Source organism: Megascapheus bottae, chromosome 23 (assembly GCF_031878675.1).
Source record: "Megascapheus bottae isolate mThoBot1 chromosome 23, mThoBot2.hap1, whole genome shotgun sequence".
NCBI classification, from domain to species: domain Eukaryota; kingdom Metazoa; phylum Chordata; class Mammalia; order Rodentia; family Geomyidae; genus Megascapheus; species Megascapheus bottae.
Genome location: NC_143531.1, coordinates 8,160,735 through 8,185,087, shown reverse-complemented (window position 1 = coordinate 8,185,087; position 24,353 = coordinate 8,160,735). Strand labels below are relative to the sequence as shown.

General features: G+C 41.3%; 1 protein-coding gene across 1 annotated transcript in view; it reads left to right on the top strand.

Annotated features, from left to right (window-relative positions):
* Alpk1 (alpha kinase 1) overlaps positions 1–23,712 on the top strand; it is an 89,474-nt gene extending 65,762 nt beyond the window's left edge. Inside the window, exons 4-14 of the mRNA XM_090356677.1 lie at positions 4,479–4,677; positions 7,655–7,714; positions 8,849–8,935; positions 9,554–9,630; positions 10,389–10,484; positions 11,996–12,100; positions 13,379–15,485; positions 18,074–18,227; positions 19,916–20,078; positions 20,822–21,008; positions 22,768–23,712. Of these exons, the coding sequence (XP_090212803.1) occupies positions 4,479–4,677; positions 7,655–7,714; positions 8,849–8,935; positions 9,554–9,630; positions 10,389–10,484; positions 11,996–12,100; positions 13,379–15,485; positions 18,074–18,227; positions 19,916–20,078; positions 20,822–21,008; positions 22,768–22,967 (3,435 nt within the window). The 3' untranslated portion in view covers positions 22,968–23,712. The remainder of the gene's footprint in view (positions 1–4,478; positions 4,678–7,654; positions 7,715–8,848; positions 8,936–9,553; positions 9,631–10,388; positions 10,485–11,995; positions 12,101–13,378; positions 15,486–18,073; positions 18,228–19,915; positions 20,079–20,821; positions 21,009–22,767) is intronic.
* Positions 23,713–24,353: the final 641 nt, after the last annotated feature.

Sequence of the window (24,353 nt, the reverse complement as noted above, 5' to 3'; positions counted from 1 at the left end):
GACCTATTATTTTGGGGCTGAGTCTGAAAATTTCACCCGCACTTACTTCCACAGCCAGCCTCTGCTAACTGTTGATATTTTGCTACAGAAGAATAAAATGATGGAGTTCTTTCTTTTCAATTTTTTTCCCATGGCATTCAATGGCATTGATTAAACACCTAAATCTGCCTCACTCTGTGGCCTGAATTCCCTCCAGAACATAACATAACATGGAGCATAACATCAAAGAAATACTGTCCACCTTTTCCTTCCTTCCTTCCTTCCTTCCTTCCTCCCTTTGTGTGTGTGTGTGTGTGTGTGTGTGTGTGTGTGTGTGTGTGTGCCAGTTCTGGAGCTTGAACTCAGGGCCGGGGCACTCTCCTTGAACTTTTGTGCTCAGTGCTAATGTTCTATCATTTCATTTCTATCTCCTCTTCTGGCTTCTTTTTGGTAGTTGATTGGAAACTTCAAAGCATTGACATTAACACTATCGCCTGAGAGCTTTTTTTTCCTTTCTCTTTTTTAGAAATACACAACAGAAACACTCTTTACATAGGAATTTGTTTTTGTCTTTTCCATTACCGTAGTCTCATCACAATAAAGGAGATGATATCAGCACCCCGACACCCACTGTCCAGACTCAATGGCGAGTTCAGCTTTAGCTCCAAAGAACTACTTTGCTTCAGTAGGTGATACACCAAATCACTTTCATGTAACTATAGCGCCAAAGCAAGCTGATTCTCAAGACACTTGTCCCTCTAGCATGAGGGCTGAACTGTAGGGTATATGGAATCCTGCTATTTGAGATTGCAAAATGGGTGTATAACCCCTATGAAAACAGTATAAACCTCTCCTCCTACTTTGGGGTGTAAATATATCCAAAAGGATGGTGGCCAGTTGTGGTAGTTCATGCCTCTAATCCTAGCCCTCTGGAAAAATGAAGCAGGAGGATCCTGAGTTTGAGGCTAGCCTGAGCTACATGATGCTTTCATCTCAAGAAAAGAATTGGAGCAGGGTCTCAAAGAAACAGATGCACATTTATAATCGTGCAGCACACTTTACAACAGCTGAGAAGTTGGATAGACAGACTACAGTCCACATGCATACCAGAACATCACTTGACATTAAAAGGGAGAAAGTGTTGTCACATGCAACAATATGGATGAACCTTGAAGACACTGCACTGAAGGAAGCAAGCCAGACATCCAAACACATGTGGGTTCCATTCATACAAAATAGCTGAAGTAATTCAATTCATATGAACAGGAAGTAGAAGGATGGTTTGTCCAGACTGAGGGGAAAAAGAAGTTGCTGAACACACAGAGGCTTAAATTTGAATGATGAAGAGTTTTGGAGATTTTTGTGAGATTATTTAGCATTACAGAAATATGTACTTTAATAAATTAGATGTTATATGCATTTTATCACAATTAAATAAATACAATGAGAAAGAAAAATTCAAATTAGCTGGTGGGTGTGAACATTCTTCACAAGCCAGGTAGAGCTGCAAAGATGGTGACCGTGACTCTTGACAAGGACAGAGCAGAGCAGCCAACCTCTGAGGATGGCCTCTCAGTAGTGTCTCAAGATTTCTTCAGGGTTTAGAAGGTGACATGGGCAACAAAGAGAAAGTAGGACAGAAACACACACACATCAATGGGCAAGAAGGCATTTACTGGTTTACTGAGGCCCCTGCAAGATACATATCCATGAGAGAATGACAGGAATACAACCTTAATCTTACCACATCTTAAAAGCCCAACCAATCTAGAAGCAAGAATTATAAGCCAACCAATCCCAAGGCCCAAACAAGAATCCCTCCTTCTTATTGGATGGCCTCCTACTGCAAAGCTTCCCTCTCCTTTCCCCACCCCTCTTAATCTACAAGCAGTGCAGACCCACAGTAAATAACTTATATCTTCATTCTCTACATTTTCATTACAAAAATAAAAGATCAGACATTAGGTAAACATCTCCCAACCACTACCTGGCTTTGCTTTTGAAGTTATAGAGACTTGATCCAGGACTAGACCCTTTCTGGCCAGCATTTCTTTGTTCACAGGTCAATCAACTCTTTTGTTTCAAAGATGCCTCAGTCTTAAGAGTTTTGGTTTAACATTTTCAATGTATCAACTTAAGTTATGCTGAAAGCAGCAGCTGCAACTGCACTGAATTTATAGTATATATTAACTTAAATATTTAGCTAAGTCTCCTGCTTTCTCCAGGTAGATGAGCCAAGGAGCCATGTGCACAGATCATGTGACAGGTCCTCATATCACAGGTCATGTGACAGGGCCACGTGACTCAACCTCTGAATCTCCAGTGCCCCTTCTGTAAATGTGCTTAAGAATGCAACCAGCCTTCGACTGCTATGAGGACAGGGTGAATTATTCATCTAACAAGTTTCACACTGTGGCTGGCACCTTATTTTTCCAGATGTGTATTAGTACTTAAGACTGCGATGTGAAGAATGTGGTGCTTTGTAGAATAACACTATAGTAGGCAAATGCTTACAATGCTTTTCAGCCTTCATCTGTGAACAAACATGCTTACAAAGCACTCAGCTTGGTTTTGTTTAGCATACAAAAGCAAAGGTAATAAATCTAAATACCAATAATAATGGTGAGTGATCGCCTCATTTGAGTTGCTAATCAAATAAACCACTCCAAGGTCTAATGTGTTTTCCCATCAAAAATATGTTTATTTGCTTTATTTATGTTTACTTCCCACTCATGTTAAATTTTCATGTCCCACCTGCTTCTTCATTTCTTGTTCATTAACTAAACATGACAATGTAAATGGATTTTAAAATATTACCGGAAATTCTTTATGTCTTCTTAATTAAAATGTATGTAACAGAGCTGAGCATAGAGCAATACACCTGTAATCTCAGTTACTTAGGAGCACAAGTTTAGACAAAGCCAGCCTGGCTGGGAGAGAGCGGGGGAAGGGGTGACATTGTCCAAAAAAGAAATGTATTATTTGCCTGACATATGTAACTGTAACACCTCTGCCCATAAACTGTTTTTTTTGTTGCTGTTTTTTTTTTTTTTTTTTTTTTTTTTTTTTTTTTACCAGTCCTGAGGCTTGAATTCAGGGCCTTAACACTATCCCTGGGCTTTCTCAAGGCTAGAGTTCTACTACTTGAGCCACAGTGCCACTTCCGGCTTTTTCTATGTGTGCAATATGAGGAATCAAACCCATGTCTTTGTGCATGCTAGACAAGCATTCAACCACTAAGCCAAACTCCCAGTCCCAGTATATTACCTTTATAATAACAATCTAATTTTTAAAGCCAGTGTGGGCTATATAGTGAGACCCTGCCTCAAAACAAAAAGCATATTTACTAAATAAAGCAGAGTATTACAAATTGATGTGGAGAATTCCTGCAGATATAATGATAACTAAAAGAAGGGATGACTAAAAGAGGGAAAAAAAAGGAGAGAGAGGGAGAGAGGAAGAGAGCAAAAGGAGAATGAGAAAGAAGGAGAGAAGACTGATTGTTGCTGGCTCACCCCTGTAATCCTAGTTACTCAGGAGGTTGAGATCTGAGGATCATGGTTCAAAGCCAGCCCAGGTGCGAAAGACGGTTAGACTCTTACCTCCAATTAATCACCAGAAAATTGGAAGTGATGTGGTGGCTCAAAATGGTAGACCTTGAACTCAGAGACAGCACCCAGGCCTAGAGTTCAAGCCCCATGACCAACCAAAGAGAGAGAGAGAGAGAGAGAGAGAGAGAGAGAGAGAGAGAGAGAGAGAGAGAGAGAGAGAGAGAGAGAGAGAGAGAGAGAGAGAGAGACACAGAGAGAGAGAGAGAGAGAGAGAGAGAGAGACACAGAGAGAGAGAGACAGAGAGAGAGAGAGAGACAGAGAGAGACAGAGAGAGACAGAGAGAGAGAGACAGAGAGACAGAGACAGAGACAGAGACAGAGAGAAGAGACAGAGAGAGAGAGCGAGAGAGAGAGAGAGAGAGACAGAGACAGAGACAGACAGAGAGAGACAGAGAGGAAAAAGAGAAGGTGCCAAGGATAAAAAAGAAGAAAGAGGGAAGAAAGGAGAGAGCAAGGAGAAGGAGGGGGGAGGAGGGAAGGTTGGAGGGAAGGAAGGATGAGGGCAGGGAGAGGAGAGCAAGCCCTGGAAGAATCCCTCTGATATCCTTGCCAGGGCTAGTAACAACAGGAATGAGGGGTATGGAAGACAGAAGATGAGCAGAGAAACTGTAGCTTGCTTTGGTTTCTTTTTTGCCCTGGATACTTTGCATGTTGTTAGAGTTGTAAGAGGAAGTAACACTTAACAGGCAGAGCGTTTTAGCATGGTGATGGGAGGAAACGGAATGATGAGAAGAGTAGTTTATCCTTAACTAATCAACTCAGCAAATTTTTCCTTTGTTTAAAAAAAAAATTGGCTGTTGTTTTAATTTCAGAGCTCCAGAATGGGGGGGGGGGTCTTATTTGAGGGTCATGCTCATGTTTCTGGTCTGCTCTATTTCCCTTCTCCAGGAGGCCTTGCGAGCCTCCATCCTGGCTCAGGACTGCGCACTGGCCTCGGCCATCGTCTTCCTGATGGACAGGTTCATGTATGGACTCGATGCTTCTGGAAAACTCCTGCAGGTCGCCAAGGGCCTGCATAAATTGCAGCCAGCCACGCCAATCGCCCCACAGGTGGTTATACGCCAGGCCAGGGTATCTGTCAACTCAGGTAGGCTGTGTTCTGGGGCCTTGTCCCCTGGCCCCTGGGGAGGCCCCCCTGGTCCTCCAGAAGAGTGGGACAGCCGTCTGGCCCTCAGCTTCAGAGCTACTTGAACTCTACAGGCGCCCAAGGGCACGGAGGAACTGTGTGCCACCTCTGCCCCTCGCCTCCCCCGCTGCGCCAGCCCTTGCACCCGCCTCTCCGCCCGCACAAAGGCCCTGGCATAAAGGGTTTCAGAGCCAAAAGCAGGGGAGAAAATTGTGAAAGGGTGTGGAAAATACTAATTGGAGCTTTTGTCCCCTAACAAATCTATCCTGCTGCTTTCAAACAGGGGTATCTGAATTGCTATACTTCTGACCAAGAGCCTTTAAAAAGCAGATTAGAATTCTAGTATTTTCTCTTAGCTCTCCTGTCTTCTTTCTGTAGAGCCACTTGACTAAGCTAACAATAGAGCTAACAAACCCACTGAAGCAATTTGAGGGTTTTTTTTTCTCTCTCTCTCAACTGTCATTCACAACACCGGTACAGTACCTGATTAGGTCTGAAAGTATCTTTTTCTTTACCCCCTGTCACATTGAATGAGATGAAAAAATGCGGTTGTGACAGTCTAACTAAAGATGGAGGGCTGGAAGGAAGGGCTTGGGGGGAGAGAAGGCCTGTGATATGTCACAGGCATATCCACCTGAGAGAATTCCAGAATTACTTGAAATCTCCCAATACCAGTTAGATTTGGAAACGCAGCCTGCTTCACTGTTTTCATTTCCAAAATGAAGGCGTCTTCTTGCATCTCCCAGACACAAAACTTGAGCTCTCTTTTTTTCTTTTGCTCAATTTTTATTACTGTAATTATTTTTAATAATTCTGGCAAGGGGTTAAATGTTCTTCATTTCCTAGGAAAAGAGTTGTAGCAACCATACTGAGTAGAACAGTTAATGAACAGAGAGAGAAACAGACAGAAAAGGACAGGGCAAAAAAAAATGGGCTTGTGGAAGTTCTTTTCTTTCTCCTTTTTTTTTGGTTAGGTTCCAGACTGGGATTCGAACTCAGTACCTGGCGCTTTCACTCACAGGCTAGCATTTTACCAACTGAGCAATGTCTCCAGCCCTGGAAATTTCCTTAAAAGCCCCAAGTTCACTTACTTTCAGGTTGTAACAAATGCACAGGTATTGTGCTTGTATCTTAATATTGATGTTTCTAGTGCAACTCCAGAGGCAGAATTGAACTGAGAAAGAAAATATTTGATTCCAAATGTCCTTGAATGATGTTTGAGGTGCCAGGTAACCTAACAACAACTGCACAGATGACAGTGACGTGAGGAACACAGCATGACAGCTGCTGTGCAAGGTGGGCTAATGTTGGAGCCAGGTTCACGCTTGTAATCCTAGCTATTCAGGAGTTTGAGATTTAAAAGATCAAGGTTCAAAACTAGCCCAGGCAGGAAAGTCTATGAGACTCTTCACAATTAACCAGCAAAAAAAAAATAAGGCAGGAGTGGAGGTATGGCTCACGTGGTAGAGCAAAATACTAAAGAAGAGTGCAAGGCTCTGGGTTTAAGGCCCAAACCCAAAGAAAGAACAATGTGGAACACGATTAGATTACGTTTTTGGCAATATGTAGCACCTCTATTTTGGGGCCTAGACATTGAGGTCAGAAGGTGATCATGGCTGTGGAAAATTTTATTTTGCCACCACCAAATGAACTTGCTAAATTTTCTTTTGCTTTCATTTGGTTTCTTTCCCTTATGTCTCCAGCCAGGATGGTTTTTCCTCAGATGAAGGGCAAACCACACTACCATCAGGGATGGTGAGATCCTTGGTTCATAAACCATATTGCTAAGACATAGGATCCGAGTCTCATGTCCCAGCAGGTGGGGTTTTTTTCCACAAGTACCACAGCCTTGGAGTTAAGTCTTCCATATGTAAACTTCTCTATATAAGACTCTTACCTCCCATGAACCATAGAAAGCTGAAAGTGGAGCTGTGGCTTAAGTGATAGAGAGCTAGAAGAGCTAAGTGATAGCACCCAGGCCATGAGTTCAAACCCCAATACTAGCACACACACACACACACACACACACACACACACACACACACACAGAGGTTTGGAGATATTTGAGATAAAGTCAAAATTATTATAAAGTCTCTTATGTGAAAAAAAATCCTGAAATAAAGGGAATCAGAGAAAAAGGAAAGAGTTGGAAAGATTAAGTCAAAGAGGCCACTGGAGGAGCTAGATCACATAGACCTTAAAATCACCCGGCAGGTTGAGTTAAAAGAATTCCAGTCACTCATAATGAGTGACTGAATTTTCTGCTTGTGAAAAACAACTGCCCATTGAAAAGACCACTCTATGAGGTTCAGGTACTCAAAATAAGTGAAAAAGTTTTGCTTTTTTTTTGACTCCAAGTTTCCCCACGCTCTGTCTCTAAATTCCTTTGTGATATTCTGTAAAGAAACCTGGTTGTGGCAACTCTACACACAGCCTGAAGTGTGACTTTTACAGAAGATACACAACTATTTACAAAGCTTTGCCTCTTGCAAACATGGTATCCAGATCCATGTACACAAGTATGCACATGTATACAAACATTATATATGTGTATGGTATGTGCATATATATATTGCATATATATATATTCCTAACTGCTATTTCAGATCTTTGTAGATGCTTATGTTGACAACTCCTAAAAAATCTTGTCTTTTTCAGTTTTACCTAAAACCACTGTTGATTTTTAAAAGCAGAATATTTCCCAGGAAGCTTGCAGTTCCTGTTAGAATATGTCTATCGTAGAGAAGGACCTATTCGTAGAGGCCTAAGGATATATGCCTCTCATTCCAGTACTTAGGAGCTTAGGCAGAATACTTGAAGCTCTAGACCAACTTGGGGAGACCCTGTCTCACATATATAAGTAAATAAATGAATATGTAAAGTTCATATTCAGAAATGATTCCATGGCATTTCCTCTCTGCTTTTTTTTTCTTTTAAGGAAAACTTTTAAAAGCAGAATATATCCTCAGCAGTCTTATTCACAACAATGGAGCGACAGGTAAGAATGTCTATCCTCATAGTGATTTACCCTCATTACCTACAAGATTCTAATTTATTTTGGGAGGTGGGGGGGATTGGTCATGGGTTTTGAACTCAGGGCCTGGGCATTGTCCCTGAGCCCTTTTGCTCAAGGTTAGCCCTCTACCACTTTGAACCACAGTACCACTTCCGGTTTTCTGGTGGTTAATTGGAGATAAGAGTTCATGAGCTGGCTGTGAACCACATCCTCAGATCTCAGCCTCCTCAGTAGCTTGAGCCACCAGTGCCCGGTCCACATTCTCATTTAATCATAGTGTAATGACCTATCCCTTATTCTCCACTAGATGTTCACAGAACTACTCAGAACTTCTTTGCACTAATGATAAGGTGATTTTTGGTCAAAACAAGATTCCCAAACCAAGGCTTAAGTCTATACTTCTAGTTACTCAGAATCATGATCTGGGGAATCATTGTTTGAGGCCAGCTTCAGCAGAAAAGTATATGAGACTTCATCTCCAAAATAACAACTAGCAAAAATCTAGGGCTGGAGGTGAAGCTCAAGTAGTAGAGCACCAGCCATGAGCAGGGACGTGATGCAAGTGTGAGGTTCTGAGATTGAACAGTACTAGGAGAGAAGAGAGAGGATCATAATAATGATTAACATCCTTAATAAGAAAAGAGTAAGGGGCCGGGAGCCTGGCCTAGTGGTAGAGTGCTTGCCTAGCATGCACGAAGACCCGGGTTCGATTCTTCGGTACGACATCCATAGAGAAAAAAAAAAGCCAAAAGTGGTGCTGAGGCTCAAGTGGTAGAGCTCTAGCCTTGAGAAAGTCCAAAGACAGTGCTCAGGCCCTGAACTCAAGCCCAGGACTGGCAAAAAAAAATAATAATAATAATAATAATAATAATAAAAGAGTAATAAAACAAAATCTTTTTCTGCTGAATTTTAGAAAAATTTACAATTGTATACGGTAGCTAACAATATATATTATATATTAAATAATACTGTGCATTAATACTAGATTATCACATAATATATTATATATACGTAACTTCACAAATATATATCTTCTTTGAAATAGGCTTATTTACCAGGTTATTTCCCTAATAACTCCAAGCATCCACACACACACACACTTTTTTTTTCTTTTAGGTACCTGGCAATACAGAAAAGAAAGTGACAAGACCCTGGTGCAGTCAGTCTGCATACAGATCAGAGGGCAAATTCTCCAAAAGCTAGGTACTCATGCCGAGTCTCCACTCTCATGAAGGTTAAATTGTTTATGCTCACTTCTCTTGGTTTCTGTCTTGGAGAGAAAATGATATCTAAGTGTCTAGGAGCTGGGCTGGATTCTGTGGCTTACTCAACTAGTTGGGACACTAAGGCAAGATGAAGGATCCTTTCTGTCCAAGAGTTCAAGATGAGAAGGAGCAGCCACAGAAAGGCCATACTATTAATTAACTAAGAAACAAAGTAACTGGGGATAGATAGATATATAGATAGATATTGATAAATAGCCAAGATATTATGAATATTAATACAATTTTAAAATTTTATCAAGTTTTGTTAGAGAAATCTATTTATTTATTATAACAGTTAACCTCAGATCCCTCAGTATTATTTATAACCTCTGACTCAACTTCACAAGAATTTGAATTGTATAGATATGTTATAAAATATATTTAAAATATATTTGGATATATATTAGCTGCTCAGATCCTCAGATCCTCAGATCACAGCCTCCTGAGTAGCATGCACTACAGGCCTGAGCAACCAGAAAGATTATTGTCTACCACAGAAGTATAGATATTAGCCGTTTCTGTCTGTATGTTCCATTTTGTGTTCTGCTTGTTTTAGGCATGTGGTTTGAAGCTGCAGAGTTAATATGGGCCTCAATCATAGGATACTTGACTCTTCCTCAACCAGATAAAAAGGTAATATGTCTACTGTGCCTTTTTCTACTTTTCCACATTTATCCTTAGATCGTTATCTTCTAATAGCAGAGTTAAGTTGATCATTTATCAATTTTGGGTTCCTGTTTTTATTTACTGCATGAACATAGGACTAGGAAAGTTCACTAACTTCCTTTCCTTTCATTCTGCCCTTTACTCAGTTTGACTCTTGGCACATATCCAATGTTTCTATAACCATTTAATTATCTCTTTTGCTTCATTCACTTATTTTCCTTATCATATATTTAGCCTCCCCCTAATTCTAGAGCCAAATCAGGGTAGCCAAGGTGCTATAGGTGGAAGTTAGTTGTTCTGAATTAATAGTTTATGTAAAGTCTTTTAAAAAATCAAAACAGCAACCTTGTCTTTCCAACCGGCCATTTTCATTCTCTGTGATTTTGTAGGACCGTTCTTATTATCCGAACCTGCAGCAGTGCTGCTATCTACAACAAGGAACAAATGGGTGGGAGCATTCTTTCTTAGGTCTGTTATTTGATCCCAGAAGTGTGGGGCCAGTTAGTGCAAATTTAATGAAACCTGACTAAGAAATATCATTGTTTTCAATTGGTCCATAAGCCAGGGACATCCGTTCAAAAGCATCCCCCAGATCGTAGTAATAAAAGCAATAATAGGGTAATAGGCAAGTGGTTCATGCGGAAGGTTAATCATTGCCTTTAGGCCATAGGTAAGAGCAATAGTCAACTTGGAATTCTAATCTGATTCGTTTATTTTCCTTACAGGGCATCTCCACATCCTTGGGTATCCTGGCAGATATCTTTGTTTCCATGAGCAAGAAGGATTATGAACGGTTTAAAAACAATCCACAGATTAACCTGGTAATCATTGTCTGTCAAATATATGGTTTGTAATGGTGACACAACAATATATAATGTTCCCTTGTACAAAGTGAACATTAATTTTGGTGTTGGTTAGTCAATCACTTTTCCAGGAAAGGGGGAGAGGGGTAGGAACATATAAACTTGCCTAGAATAATGTAACTAGACCTGTCCTAGCACCTAGCAGGAAATCAGACACACAGAGGACACTTGAAAAAAATCCTAGTGAATGAATGAATGAATATCTCCAAAGTGATTTTGAGTTCCATTTATTTCCTTTCAAATGATCGCAAAGTTCCACACCTGAACTCGAGCCATCTTGATGATAAAGGAATAACAACTTTGAAAGCCTTTACTATCGATTCAAATCATGCATTATTCATTTAGTCCAGCATTCTTGTCCTTCACAGTAATGATTACTAATATTTATTTTTTATCTTCTCAACAACAATGTGGCTATCCACACATACCTTATAAGATAGAATAGAATGTATCATTCCCAGCTTTCAAAAATATAATCCATGATCTAGAAAACTCCAGCTCTCCCACCAGTATGAGAGAAATCAGGAAGCAGAAGCTAGCTTCTGTCTAGGCAGTGCTGAAACTGAGATTTTTTTTATTATCATCTCTACTTTATTAAATATCCAAAAAGACAGTAGTAACCTATTACACATTAAAATAACAAGCACAACTTGTGCTTAGCAATATGAATCTCATGTAGTCGTTACTTCTATTCTCAGACAAAAACAGGAAAACGTTTATGCACTTTGTTCAGTGAAATTGTTCAGTGATGGCTCAAAATTAGAGACTTTTAAGTTGGCACTAGGATTCACACATGTCATCCTAGCTATTCAGAAGGCTGACACACCTGGAAGGTAAAAGTTCAAAGGCAGCCAGGGCAGAAAAGTCCAGAAGATACCAGCTCCAATTAACCAGCAAAAACTGGAGGTGTTTCTCAAATGGTAGAATGCCAGCTGGGAGGGAGAAAGCCAAGTAAGGGTATAAGGCTCTGACTGGAGCCCTGGTACCTGCATTAATCAGTCACAAATCTCCTTTCCACCCTGTTCCTTTTGGACCCTTTCTCCCCTTTATTTTCTCCCAGAACATTTAACACTACTTGAAATATTATCTATCTTATGTACATTGTGGGTGGCAGTCCTTGACTGAATGAATAGCACTGGAATAGTTGAGTAGAGTTACAAAATGTGCATACAGCATCAGAACCAGGACCACCCCACTCTCCAGAGAAACCAGAATGCTGTCTGGCTTACTTTGCACCTAGCAGGTCCTTCTTAGTGTGTAGGTGCAGAGCATGGGGGCGGGAGGTGTTGCTGGGGGAAAGAATGGTCAATGCTCTGGAGTTTTAAATCAAGACCCACTTGGTCTTGCTTAGTGTCTTCTGCCAGGTTTCAAATGAGGAGTAAGGATTCCCTCATTATCAGCATTTCAGCATGTGATTTTGTTCATTGATAAGTAATCATCAGGGATAACTTGCTTCCTCTGTCCCACAGGGCTTGCTCAAGGAGTTTGATCACCAGTTGCTGTCGGCTGCAGAAGCCTGCAAGCTGGCTGCTGCCTTCAGTGCCTACACACCCCTGTTTGTGCTCACAGCTGTGGTAAATAGACTGCCACCCTCCTGTACCCCTGCCCCAGGGGGCTCTAGCAAGCAGCCAGAGGGAGGAGATTTGCACCTCATGGTTGGCAATTATGCTAAGACTCGACATGGAGAAAAGAGCAGACTGTCAGAATGGCATGTCCTTTGAGGAACTAAGTTAATTCAGCCCAAGTGTATCATGTTGTTTATTCTAGAACAATGGTTCTTAAGCCTGGCGACATGGAGACTCACCCAAAGAACCTTGTTAAAACACATATACCTAGACTCAGCTCTAGATCTACTATTAAATGCAAACCTCTGAGACTGGCACACAGAATCTTTTATTTTTTAATACTATCAGCCTTCTACATCCAGAAGTTCTATGTCTACAGAGTCAATAAATACACACACACACACACACACACACACACACACACACACACACACACGCTCAAGAACAGAAGACCTGGATGATAGAAGTTTGAAGCCAGCCTCAGCAGAAAAGTCCGCAAGACTCAATATCCAATTAAGCAGCAAAAAGCCAGGCTGTGGGCATGGCTCATGTGCTGGAGTGCCAGTAAAGCAAGCAAGCTGAACAAATGTGGAGGCTTTGCGATCAAACCCCAGTACTAGCAAAAGAAAAATGAAAAAAAAAATTAAAAAGGTGCATCTATACTGAATATATATGTTTTGTTTTAATCATTATTCCCTAAACAGTGCAGCGTGATATGTATTTATCTAGCACTTATATTTGGTATTATAAGTAATCTAGAGATGACTTAAGGTATATATGAGGGAATACATGCTTTGCCATTTTTTGTCAAGAGCTTGGGTATCCACACAGGGCCTTGGAGCCAATCCCCTGCACATAGAGGAAGAACTCTGTTAACCAACTGATTCAAATGTATAATGGATATGACACCCACTCCTCTACTGCTTACACCTATTATTAAATGAATAACGCATTTATGTATAACTATCTTGATACATAAAGAAGCTTATTATAACCATATCCTTGTACAGATTGTCTGAGTGAACCTCAGAATTGACCACAAATCTACCATCTTTAATCAAAAAGCATCAGGAGTCAGGCAATGGTGGCTTACACCTGTAATCTCGCTGCTCAGGAGGCTGAGATCTGAGGATCATGGTTCAAGTCCACCTGAAGAGGAGAGTCCACGAGACTCTTGTATCTAATTAACCACCAAAAGGCCAGAATTACAGCTATGACTCAAGTTTGTTCTGATTCACTTCTGGCTTCCCATTCAATGTCTCATTTTGCATTTGGTATTTCCTTTAGAATATCCGTGGCATGTGCTTGTTGTCATACGCAAGTTCTAGTGACTGTCCTGCAGGCATGAAAAACGCCTATCTCCATGCGGCCCAAGAGGCCTTTGAGATTGGTCTCCTGAGCAAGAAAGACGGTGAGCCAGTGACTGGCAAACAGGAGCTTCACAGCTTCATCAAAGCCGCCTTCGGTCTCATCACAGTGCACCGAAGACTGCACGGAGACACGGATGCCGTGTGCACAGCGAATGAACTCTGCAACACAGCCATGGGGAAGCTGTTTTCCTTTGGCACTTCCTCCAGAAGTCAGGACAGAGAAACCTTATCTCGGGATATCATGACCTCTATCAGCCAGGTGAAGAATCTTTTCCAAGTCCAAAGCTTCCCAAATTTAGATGAAAGATCTTATGTTCCAGAGAGTTTCAAGAGCAGATTGGATAAACCAATCTTGTATGGGCAAGTGGATTTCCAAAAAATCCTTGAGGCCTATTCACAGCACCATACCTCAGTGTGTGAGGTTTTTGAAAGCACATGTGGAAGCAAGAAAGATACAAAAACAGGAGTCTGTGTCACAGCTCTAAAAACCGAAACAAAATCCATGGATACGATTAGTATGCCACAAGACAGCACACGCTCTCAAGAAAGCCGGGGAATGGCTAAGGAAGGTTGGGAGAGACTCAGAAGGGCGGATCTCAGAAGGAGAGACTGGATCCATTTGGATGCATTCCGAGTCTCCCTGGATCAGGGGATGGAGGCTGAGTTTGAACCAGCTGACCTGAGCAATGGGAGGACTGATGTTTGGAACAAGTCCCAGAGTGACAGCCAGAGCTCCAGGTCTTGGAGCAAGTTATCTGGGCTTAGTTCTTCTACAAGCTGGGAGGAAGTAAATGACCGAATGGAGGATGTAAGAAAAGAGTTCAGCAAAGAACAGCGTCTTGTGGATACTCAATGTTCTACTGTGTTGACTGAGGAGCTGGAGAATGACAAAGATGGAAGACCCATGCATTTATTATCCTCACCAGCTCCTGATCTCTCTCTTCAGGAAACCAAAGCTGACCATTCGGAATCTTCTCAGCGTCCACTACACACACCTATGCCCTTGAAAACAACAGCTAACACTTTCAACATCACAAACACTCAATTGGCCCCTGGACCAGGATTCTTAGGAAGACTAAAAGGTATCCAGGAAGTCAGACATGAAGGACCTGGAAGTTCTTCTGCTTACTGCAGCCCTCCAGGTATTTCTTGGCTTTCACCTGGTAATGATAGGAGCAAATACCTGAGCAAATTCTCTTCTGGCCACCAAGAAGAAGCTGTTGAAATAATTGATGATTCCCCAAAATCAAACGGTGACTTCAGAAACTGGCATGGGGAAGAGCAGGGCAAAGAGCTCACTGAAAGATTCACAGGTTCTCTATTTACAGAGAATCCATTTTGGGTGGACCCAGAAGGAAAAACAGCAGAAGACACAGAAGATGGGTCTTTCGCCTTCCAAGCAGTCGTGGACAGTGCTCAGGGCAACCAGTCCAGGTTGGTGTCTAGCTCCTCTTTTCTTTGGCCTGCTCAAAATGTTGACTTAAAAAAGAATGGTGGCTCAGTCCGAGAGCAGAAAGTTGACCCTGATGCCACAACAGAGGACAAGGAGGGTCAGCAGCTTGCCAGCGCAAGTGTCTGCTCCATTGGTGATCAACAACCTTACAGACCATCCAGTGTGAGGCAGCGCTCTGCTCTGAGACCTGAGACCCTCAAATCCCCTTGTCTAAGTGGGAACACTCCCTTTCCTGGCCTCAGCGAGGACTGCACTACCACAGAGGAAGGGAAAGAAATGGCAAACCTGCTAGACTATAGCCGGAACTCCAGCTCAGCCCCTTTCTGGTGGTGGAAATCGCCTGTGCTTTCCAACAGTCCTTCAGAAGGGAACAACTCCTGGTCCTTTTTAAATTCCAGTCTAAATTCTTTTGTGGTGGTGCCAGAAATCACGAAGGAAGAGATCCTTGAAGCTCGAACCCTGCTACCTGATGACTTTGAAAAACTCCTGGCAGGAGTGAGACAGGATTGGCTACTGCAGAGACTGGATAATACGGGAGTTTTTAAGCCCAGTCAACTCCAGCGGGCACACAGTAAGTACCATGGGTTTTGGTTGGCCTAGGCTCGTGAAGCATCAGTGTTTGGGGGCTTCTGAAGAGCTTGTTTGGAGATAAACTTAAAACTTGGAGAAGGTAATGTTATTCTCTGTGTAGTTTACCTGCCTCCTTCACTTTTTGTGTGAAGGACCCTAACAATCTATTGAGATTGGCTCAGGCCATCATAAGATATCATAAGTTTTCTATAAGGTTGTATTCTAATATGTCTACAGAAAGGAAGACATAAAATCCAGAGCATTTAAGCACAATTAGCCAACTGAATTTGGGCATCCCCTCCACCGATCTCATCCTGGGCAGAGATTTCCCTACTTGCCCACCCTAAGAAATTTCTTGCCAACCCACGGACACCTTGGCTCCACCTTGGCTTTGTTTATTTTGGCGTGCTATAACAAAATATCATTAACAGAATGGGTTATAAACATGAGGAATTTGTTTCTCAGAAATTCTAAGAATGCTAAGAAATCTGAAATCAAGGGACAGGAAGTTTGAATGCCTGGTGAGGGTCCATTTCTGGTGCATAGACAGAGACTTCTCTGTGTGTCTTCCCCCGGTGGGAGGGGCTGGGACGTTCCTCGAGTGGTAATCATCTTTTCCAGAGCCCTCTCTCCTGACAACATTACCTTTTAGGTGAGGATTTCAACATGTGAATTTTGAGAGGGGCCGAATGTTCTGCAGCGTTCTTATGGTTGCAATCAGCTATGACTTCTACCTGAAATCAGGACTCTGAGGCCAGTAGCTCAGTGGTTATTCTTTTAACCCGGAGACTCATATGCAACAGTATTATTTGAATGAGAACATTATTGAAAAGTGCAGAAGAAATTAACTACGTGGATTACTAAGCCATGTGTGTGCGGGCGGGGCTTGAACTCAGGGTTTGGGTGTTATCCCTGAGATTTTCTACTCTATCACTTGAACCATAGCTCCACTCTGGATCTTTGCTGGGTAATTGAAGATAAGAGTCTCACGGATTTACCTAGCTGGGTTGGCTTCAAATCTCAATCCTTAGGTCTCAGCTCCTGAGTAGCTAAGATTACAGGCATTAGCCACCACCTCCCAGCTCTAAGTACTAATTTGTTTGTTGTTTTTTGACCATCAGTTGTGGGACTTGAACTCTGGGCCTGGGCATTGTCCCTGAGCTCTTCAGCTCTAGGCTACTGCCCTACCCCTTGAGCCACAGGACCACTTCCAGTTTTCTGGTGGCTGATTGGGGATAAGAGGCTCATGTACTTTTTTAAAATATTTTTTATTGTATTTAATAAAAGGGTTACATGATATTTGCCAGATAGAAGGTGCATTAATTCACATACATTGATACCCTTCCACATGTCTTGGTCCCCATTACCCTCCCCCCACCCCCCCATCTTGGTTTTCCCCCCTTCCCTGTCCAATTTCAAGTAACCAAATACAAATGTATCCAATATATCAGATAACAAAGTGAGATATTGTGACAATATGAGATAACAAAGGAACAGCAAAAGAGATGAGAGATAACATAGCACCTTAAAGACAGCAATCATTCATTATAGAGGCTCATCTACTTTTTAGTGTCCAGGCTGGCATTGAAACACCATCCTCAGAGCTCAGCCTCCTGAACAGCTAGAATTACAGACATGAGCTATTATATTTGGCTTCTAAGTGCTAATTCTTAACTTTGGCACCAAGTGAGAGTTTTTTGAGGATTTTTCATCCCAGAGAACTCATACAATAGGTCTAGATCAGAGATGCCAACATCCGTATTTTTAGGAGCTCATCCTTGATGACCCAATTTCTGCTTTGAAGTATTCCAGTGATTTGCCCACAATCCTTTTTTTTTTTTTGCCAGTCCTGGGGCTTGAACTCAGTGCCTGAGCACTGTCTTTGAGCTTTCCCATGGCTAACACCTCCCACACCTGTGGGCATCTTTTAAGTAATTTGTCTCCTGAGTCTCCCATTCTGCCCTTCATTACCACAACCCAGACCCAAGAAGTGGTTATTCACTGGATTTGAGCATTGGACACCAATGTACCTGACTCATGTAAGTATAAGTCCTCTGGACATCACCTTTAGAATAACAATAAGGTATAAATAAATAAAATATAAATATGTATCAATAAATAAAGCATAGGAAGTAGCGCTGTGGCTCAAGAAGTAGGATAGTAGCCTTGAGCTAAAGAGCTCAGGGACACTTCCCAGACCCAGAGTTCAAGTTCCACGACCCACAAAAATAAATAAATAAATAAATAAATAAATAAATAAATAAAGTATAAAAATGATGTCCTCTTTTTTTTCCAATAAAAGTCACATCTTTGCATAGTAGCTAGATGTTCTCATGTAATCCCTGGAATTTCCCAACTTACAAGAGAAAATTACTTGGGGTGGGGGAGTGGCCAGGGGGTACTTTACTATGTAATTTAGGATCTCTGAAGTTGACAGGAGTCTATGAGGTAAATCATTATTATTTCACTTGTTTCTCTATGGCTTGACAGAATTCTCTGATGTTCTCAGATCATAAGAAGTTCATGAGAATTAGTCATAATTTGTGACATCTTTCTGAAAAAAAAATGACCTTGTCTTTTTTTTTCCAGATGCTCTTTTGTTAAAATATTCCAAAAAGTCTGAACTGTGGACAGCCCAGGAAACAGCTGTGTATTTGGGGGACTATCTGAATGTGAAGAAGAAAGGCAAACAGAGAAATGCTTTTTGGGTTCATTATCTTCATCAGGAAGAAACTCTGGGGAGGTATTGTTGTACATATTTGTGTCACCCATGTAAAATGGGCTAACCTTTCCTACTGCTAAGTAACCACTCATGCAATTCTGAAAATGCTAAAGAAAAAAAAGGTCCAAAAATAATGTTTTTTCGTCTGTATTATTAATTAATGATAGCAATCATGCATTGCCATATTCAGTCAGCCATGACAGAGTGGTGTTGTGTACATGCCAGGCTTTCATTTCAACTTTCCTTTTACCAGTCCCAGAGTTTGAATACAAGGACTTCGTGCTCCCAAAGTTTGCTTGCTCATCTGATGCTTTATGGATAGTCACATGCCTCTATCTGTGCTTATGGTTGGTTATTTTGGAGATGAAATTTCATGAGCTTTTCTATCCAGGCTGTCTTTGTATCATGACTCTCTGGGTCTCGGCCTCCTGGGAAGTTAGGCATAAGCCACTAGCCTTAAGTGTGGGAACCATTTATTTATTTATTTATTTTTTGCCAGTTGTGGGCTTGAGCTCAGGGCCTGAGCACTGTCCTTGGACTTTCTCAAGGCTAGAGCTCTACCACTTGAGCCTCAGCACCACTTCTGGCTTTTTTCTATGTATGTGGTACTGAGGAATCGAACCCTGGTCTTTGTGCATGCTAGGCAAGCACTCTACCACTAGGCCAAAGTCCCAGCTCCAAGTGTGGGGGCCATTCTTAACATCACCTATGAGATTAGACAGCTTCCACTGTCAGATTTCCTGTCTGGTCTTCCAGAGACTAGCTGCCCTGGATTCCATTACATATTGGAACCTGAAACTTCTGATCATTTAGTTCTGACTGAAGTCCATATACCAGTTCTCTTTGACCTTTAGAGCTCACTGCAGGCCCAAGTATCCTCACTTACAAACACACCAGCTATAGAATGTGTGAGCTTCAGTATAGTACTTACTTAATCTTGTATCTTTTCTCTCTATCTGCATTGTAATCTCTTCAATACATAAATCATATCTCCTGCTTTCTTTAAATACACATGGGGCAAGGCCCCACTGGCTCATGCCTGTAATCTTAACTACTCAGGAGGCTGAGATCTGGGGATTGTGGTTTGAGGCCAGCCCTGGCAGGAAAGACCTTCAGTGAACTTCCAAAATTTGGAAGCTGTGGTTCAAGGGTTCAAGTGGAAGAATGTCAGCCTTGAGCAAAAAAAGCTCAGATGTAGTGCCCAGGCTCTGAGTTCAAGTTCCAGGACCAGCGTGTGTGTGTGTGTGTGTGTGTGTGTGTGTGTGTGTGTGTGTGTGTGCATGCCTGGGCCTTGAACTCAGGGCCCTACACTCTCACTTGTTTTTTTCTCTCAAGGCTGCTACTCTACCACTTGAGCCCTACCTCCACTTCCAGCTTTCTATTAAAAGAGTCCATAAAAGTCTTCACGCTGCTTCAAACCTGATTCCTTAGATCTCAGCCTACTGAGTAGCTAGAATGACAGGTGTGAGCCACCAGCTCCAGGCCACACTTTCTCTTTGTCAGCCATATCATTCTGGGACAGTTAGTATTGGTGTGTTTCACTGTCCAGGTGCCCCTGGCAAACTGATTTGAGTCATAAGTCACAATAACTAATATTGATTTAAATGAGGCAGGGGAAACATTTTAGCATAACTTTATCTTCTCTCTTTTACTATTTAATAAAGAAGATTGCTTTCATATTGTGCTGTATGGATTTTCTCCATCCATAGATATGTTGGGAAAGAGTACAAAGAGCAAAAGGAACTCCGGCACCACTTTATTGATGTGGAGCGGCAGATGACTGCACAGTACTATGTTACAGAATTTAACAAGAGACTCTATGAACAAAAGATTCCAACGCAAATATTCTACATCCCATCTGCAGTATTATTGGTAAGAATTTTTGTTTCTCAGTCATGGGTCTTGAACTCAAGATGGGGGTGCTAGACCTTAGCTTTTTCCTCTCAAGGCTAGCACTCTACCACTTTGAACTACAGATCACTCCTGGTCTGCTGGAGGCTAATTGGAGATAAGAGTCTCATGGATTTTCCTTCCCAAGCTGGCTGGGAATCCCAATCCTTAGTTCTCAGTTTCCTGAGTAACTAGGATTATAAGTGTGAGCCACCAGCACCCAGCTTTACTGATAACTTGGTTAAACAGGCCTATAAATATATGCTACATTAGATTTCTATGGCAAACTGTCTACAACCACCACGCTTGTAAAACCCAATAAACCCAGTACCTCAGCTCCTTCATCAGCTTCATTAACACTATCTTCCTAGACAAACAAGTGTAAACCATGAACTTCAGTCCCTTCTGTTATATATGTCCTAAGTTGAACATTTGAATATCAGTTGATCCTGGTATCTTATTCCACATGATCAAGTTATTATTCTTAGTTACTTAGTTTAATAAGCCCTTCACAATGTGCCACATAAATCCCATTTTACATGTTTGTCCCTGTTCCCTGCAACCAAGAGCTAAACTATAAACACTTATCTAACAGATCATCATTCAATTTTCTAACTCTACATGCAACTAAGTGGCAGAGCGTTGGTTTAAATAGAGTTCTACTTGACTCCAAAGGCCAGGAGTTTAATCATGCCACTGTACCACATCTCATTTTTATTTTTCAGCTTTTAGAAGACAAAACAATCAAGGGATGCATCACAGTGGAACCTTATATACTGGGAGAATTTGTAAAGTTATCAAATAACACAAAAGTGGTAAAAACAGAATACAAAGCCACAGATTATGGGTTGGCTTATGGCCATTTTTCTTACGAGTTTTCTAATCACAGAGATGTCGTGGTTGATTTACAAGGTATGGAAAATTGTGGATTCTATTTTGCATGTTACTTATGTGCAATTTATTTTGAGTAGTACTTATATGTCACTGGCTTCAATCATTATTTAATAGACTATTTGGTATGTAGGCTTCTACTTAGAATCAATGGATTGATTTTACTGCAAGTAGCAAATGATTTCTTTAATTAAGAAGAAGTCTAACTGCCTAGCGAGGTGGCTCACGCCTGTAATCCTAGGTACTCAGGAGGCTGGGATCTGAGGATCATGGTTCAAAGCCAGTCTGGACACAAAAGGACCTGAGACTCTTATCTCCAATTAGCCTCTAGAAAATGGGAAGTGGGGCTTGGCTCAAGGATAGGGCAGTAGCCTTAAGCTGACAAGCCCAGGCCGAGTTCAAGTCCCATGACCCACAAAAAAAGAAAAAAAAATTCTTATTAACAAATATTCTGCCCTTTATATAAATGACAAATGAGATTTATTATACTTACTTCTAATAATGACCACTTTTATTCCCTGTCTACAGCATTCATTATCTGTCACATTATGTTTTAGTTGATTATAGTTTATTGATCTGCTCCCCTTTAGAAGAACTTTATTGCAATGAGTACAAAGATGTCTGATAGGCTGGGAGTTTGGCCTAGTGGTAGAGTGCTCACCCAGCATGCATGAAGACCCGGATTCGATTCCTCCGTACCACATACATAGAAAAAGCCAGAAGTGGTGCTGTGGCTCAAGTGGTAGAGCTCTAGCTTTGAGAAAGCCCAAGGATAGTGTTCAGGCCCTGAGTTCAAGCACCAGGGATGGCCAAAAAAAAAAATGAGATATTTAACTGCTGCATATTTATCAGCTGCACACTGTGTTGGTACAGTGTCTACACTTAGTGAATGGCTGATAATGAACAGAAGGATATATAAATTAATAAATAAATCATTGAAAAAGTTTCCAAATTGTGAAATAAATATTCGATATTGTGATTTTTTTTTTATCAGTCGGTCTTGAACTCAGGGCCTGGGTGTTGTCTCTGAGCTCTTTGCTCAAGGTTACAATTCTAACAATTTGAGTCACAAATCTATTTCTGGTTTTCTGGTAGTTATTTGGAGATAAGACTATCACAGGCCTTTCTGCCTGGGATGGCTTTGAGCCCCAATCCCCGGATCTCAGCTTCATGAGTAGTTAGCATTACAGATGTCATCTACCAGCACCCAGTGCAAGACTGATTTCATTCATTATGCTAAGTGCATTTTATTTCTACTAATTCCTAGAAATGATCATAAATGGCAAATATAACAAAGCAAATTTAATCTCCTTTCTTTTTTTTCTTTTTCCCTTTTTCTTTTTCTTTTCTTTTTTGTTTTATTTATTTATTTTTTGTGGGTCATGGAGCATGAACTCTGGACCTGGGCGTTGTCCCTGAGCTCTTCAGCTCAAGGCTACCATCCTACCCCTGGAACCATAGCCCCACTTCCCATTTTCTAGGAGGCAGATAAGAGTCTCTCATTCTTTAGTTGGCTTTGAACCGCCATCCTCAGATCTCAGCCTCCTGGATAGCTAGGATTACAGGCATAAGCCACAGTGCCGAGCTTTAATTTCCTCTCTTAAGTTTAAAAATTGAAGAGGCAACCTAGAATTCCTAACTGGAACTTACTAAATATAAACCATGGCATCACCCCAACGCTTAAAGAATCTCTTTAAGCATGTGTGTTCTTTCCTCCCCCACCCCCTTCCTGAAATGCTTGGCTGCTATTTGTAGACTAAAACATTTTTTTCTCTTTCAGGCTGGGTGACTGGTAATGGCAAAGGCCTCATCTACCTCACAGATCCTCAGATTCACTCTGTTGATCAGAAAGATGTCACTACCAATTTTGGAAAGAAAGGCATTTTTTACTTCTTTAAGAACCAGCATGAAAAATGTAATGAAATATGCCATCGTCTTTCCCTGACAAGGCCTGCAATAGAAAAGCAAAACAAGCCATAGACCACATAGGTCACGTGATAGTCCTGGGCACTCACCAATATCATACTCTTCTTTTAGGCACACAGGACATGGCATAGCCTGTTTGTTTGAACAGGCCATGGGCTCGTTTTGGTTTGAGGGGGTGGTCAGGAGCCACTGGGGCTTCAACTCAAACTTTCATTTAAATTTTTGTTCAAGGCTAGCACTTTACCACTTGAATCACACAATTCCATTTCTGTGATTTCTGAGAGCAATTGGTGAATGTCCATGTCAGGCCTTGTTGAATTGCCAGAACACCACTGGGCAGAATCTGCTGCCGTGGTTACAGAGAATGTGTTTGGAGATAATGATAAACCTTCGTCTTACAACAGGGGCAACATGGACAAGAGCTCCATCTGACCACAACAAATACAATGATGCTCTACTGAGAAGTAAACTTTTGTTATTTAGGCCATCATGGTTCAAGAGCTTTGGTCACAATCTATCAGATTTTATACTATTGTACATTGATGATGTTTGTTTGGGTTTAGGAAGGGTGTGTGTGTGTGTGTGTGTGTGTGTGTGTGTGTGTGTGTAGTGAGTCTTGAACTCTTGGGGTCTGGGTGCTGTCCCTTATCTTTTTCATTCAAGTCTAGAGCTCTTCCATTTGAACCACAGCTCCACTTCAGGTATTTTGAATGGCTAATTGGAAATAAGAGTCTCATGGATTTTTTTGAATCATGATCCTCAGACCTCAGCCTCCTAATGGCTAGGATTAGAGGCATGAACCACCAGTACCCATCTAGGGTTGTTTTGTTTTTTTTTTGCTGATGTTTTCTTTTGTTTTTAGGCAGTCCTGATGCTTGAACTCGGGGCCTGGATACTGTCTCTGAGCTTCTTTTCCTCAAGGCTAACAGTACCACTTTCAGCTTTTGCTGTTTATGTGGTACTGAGGAATCAAATGTAGGATTTTATGCATTCTAAGCAAGCATTCTGCTACTGAGCCAACTTCCCAGCCCTCATTTATTTTTTAAATGGAAAGCAAAGTCATTCTGTTAACAAAATAAGGAAAGGAAATTACATTGTAATCGTAAAAGATAAAGAAAAATAATAAAATTCAGAATCAATACTAGGTATTAAAAATTAATGCTAGGTTATTATACACAGAAAAGTTTTTAAAAGTCATAAAAGGGAGTTTTAAACATTTTTTCAACTGTTTCGTGTGCTGGGGCTCAAACTCAGGGCCTGGGCACTGTCCCAGGGAATTTTTGTTTGTTTGTTTTTGCTCAGTACTAGCGCTCTATGACTTGAACCACAGCTCCATTTTATTTATTCTAATTTAGTTTTTGGTAATTAATCAGAAATAAGAGGTTTTCCTGCTCAGGCTGGTTTTGAACCTGGATCCTCGGATATTAGCCTCTGCCTCTT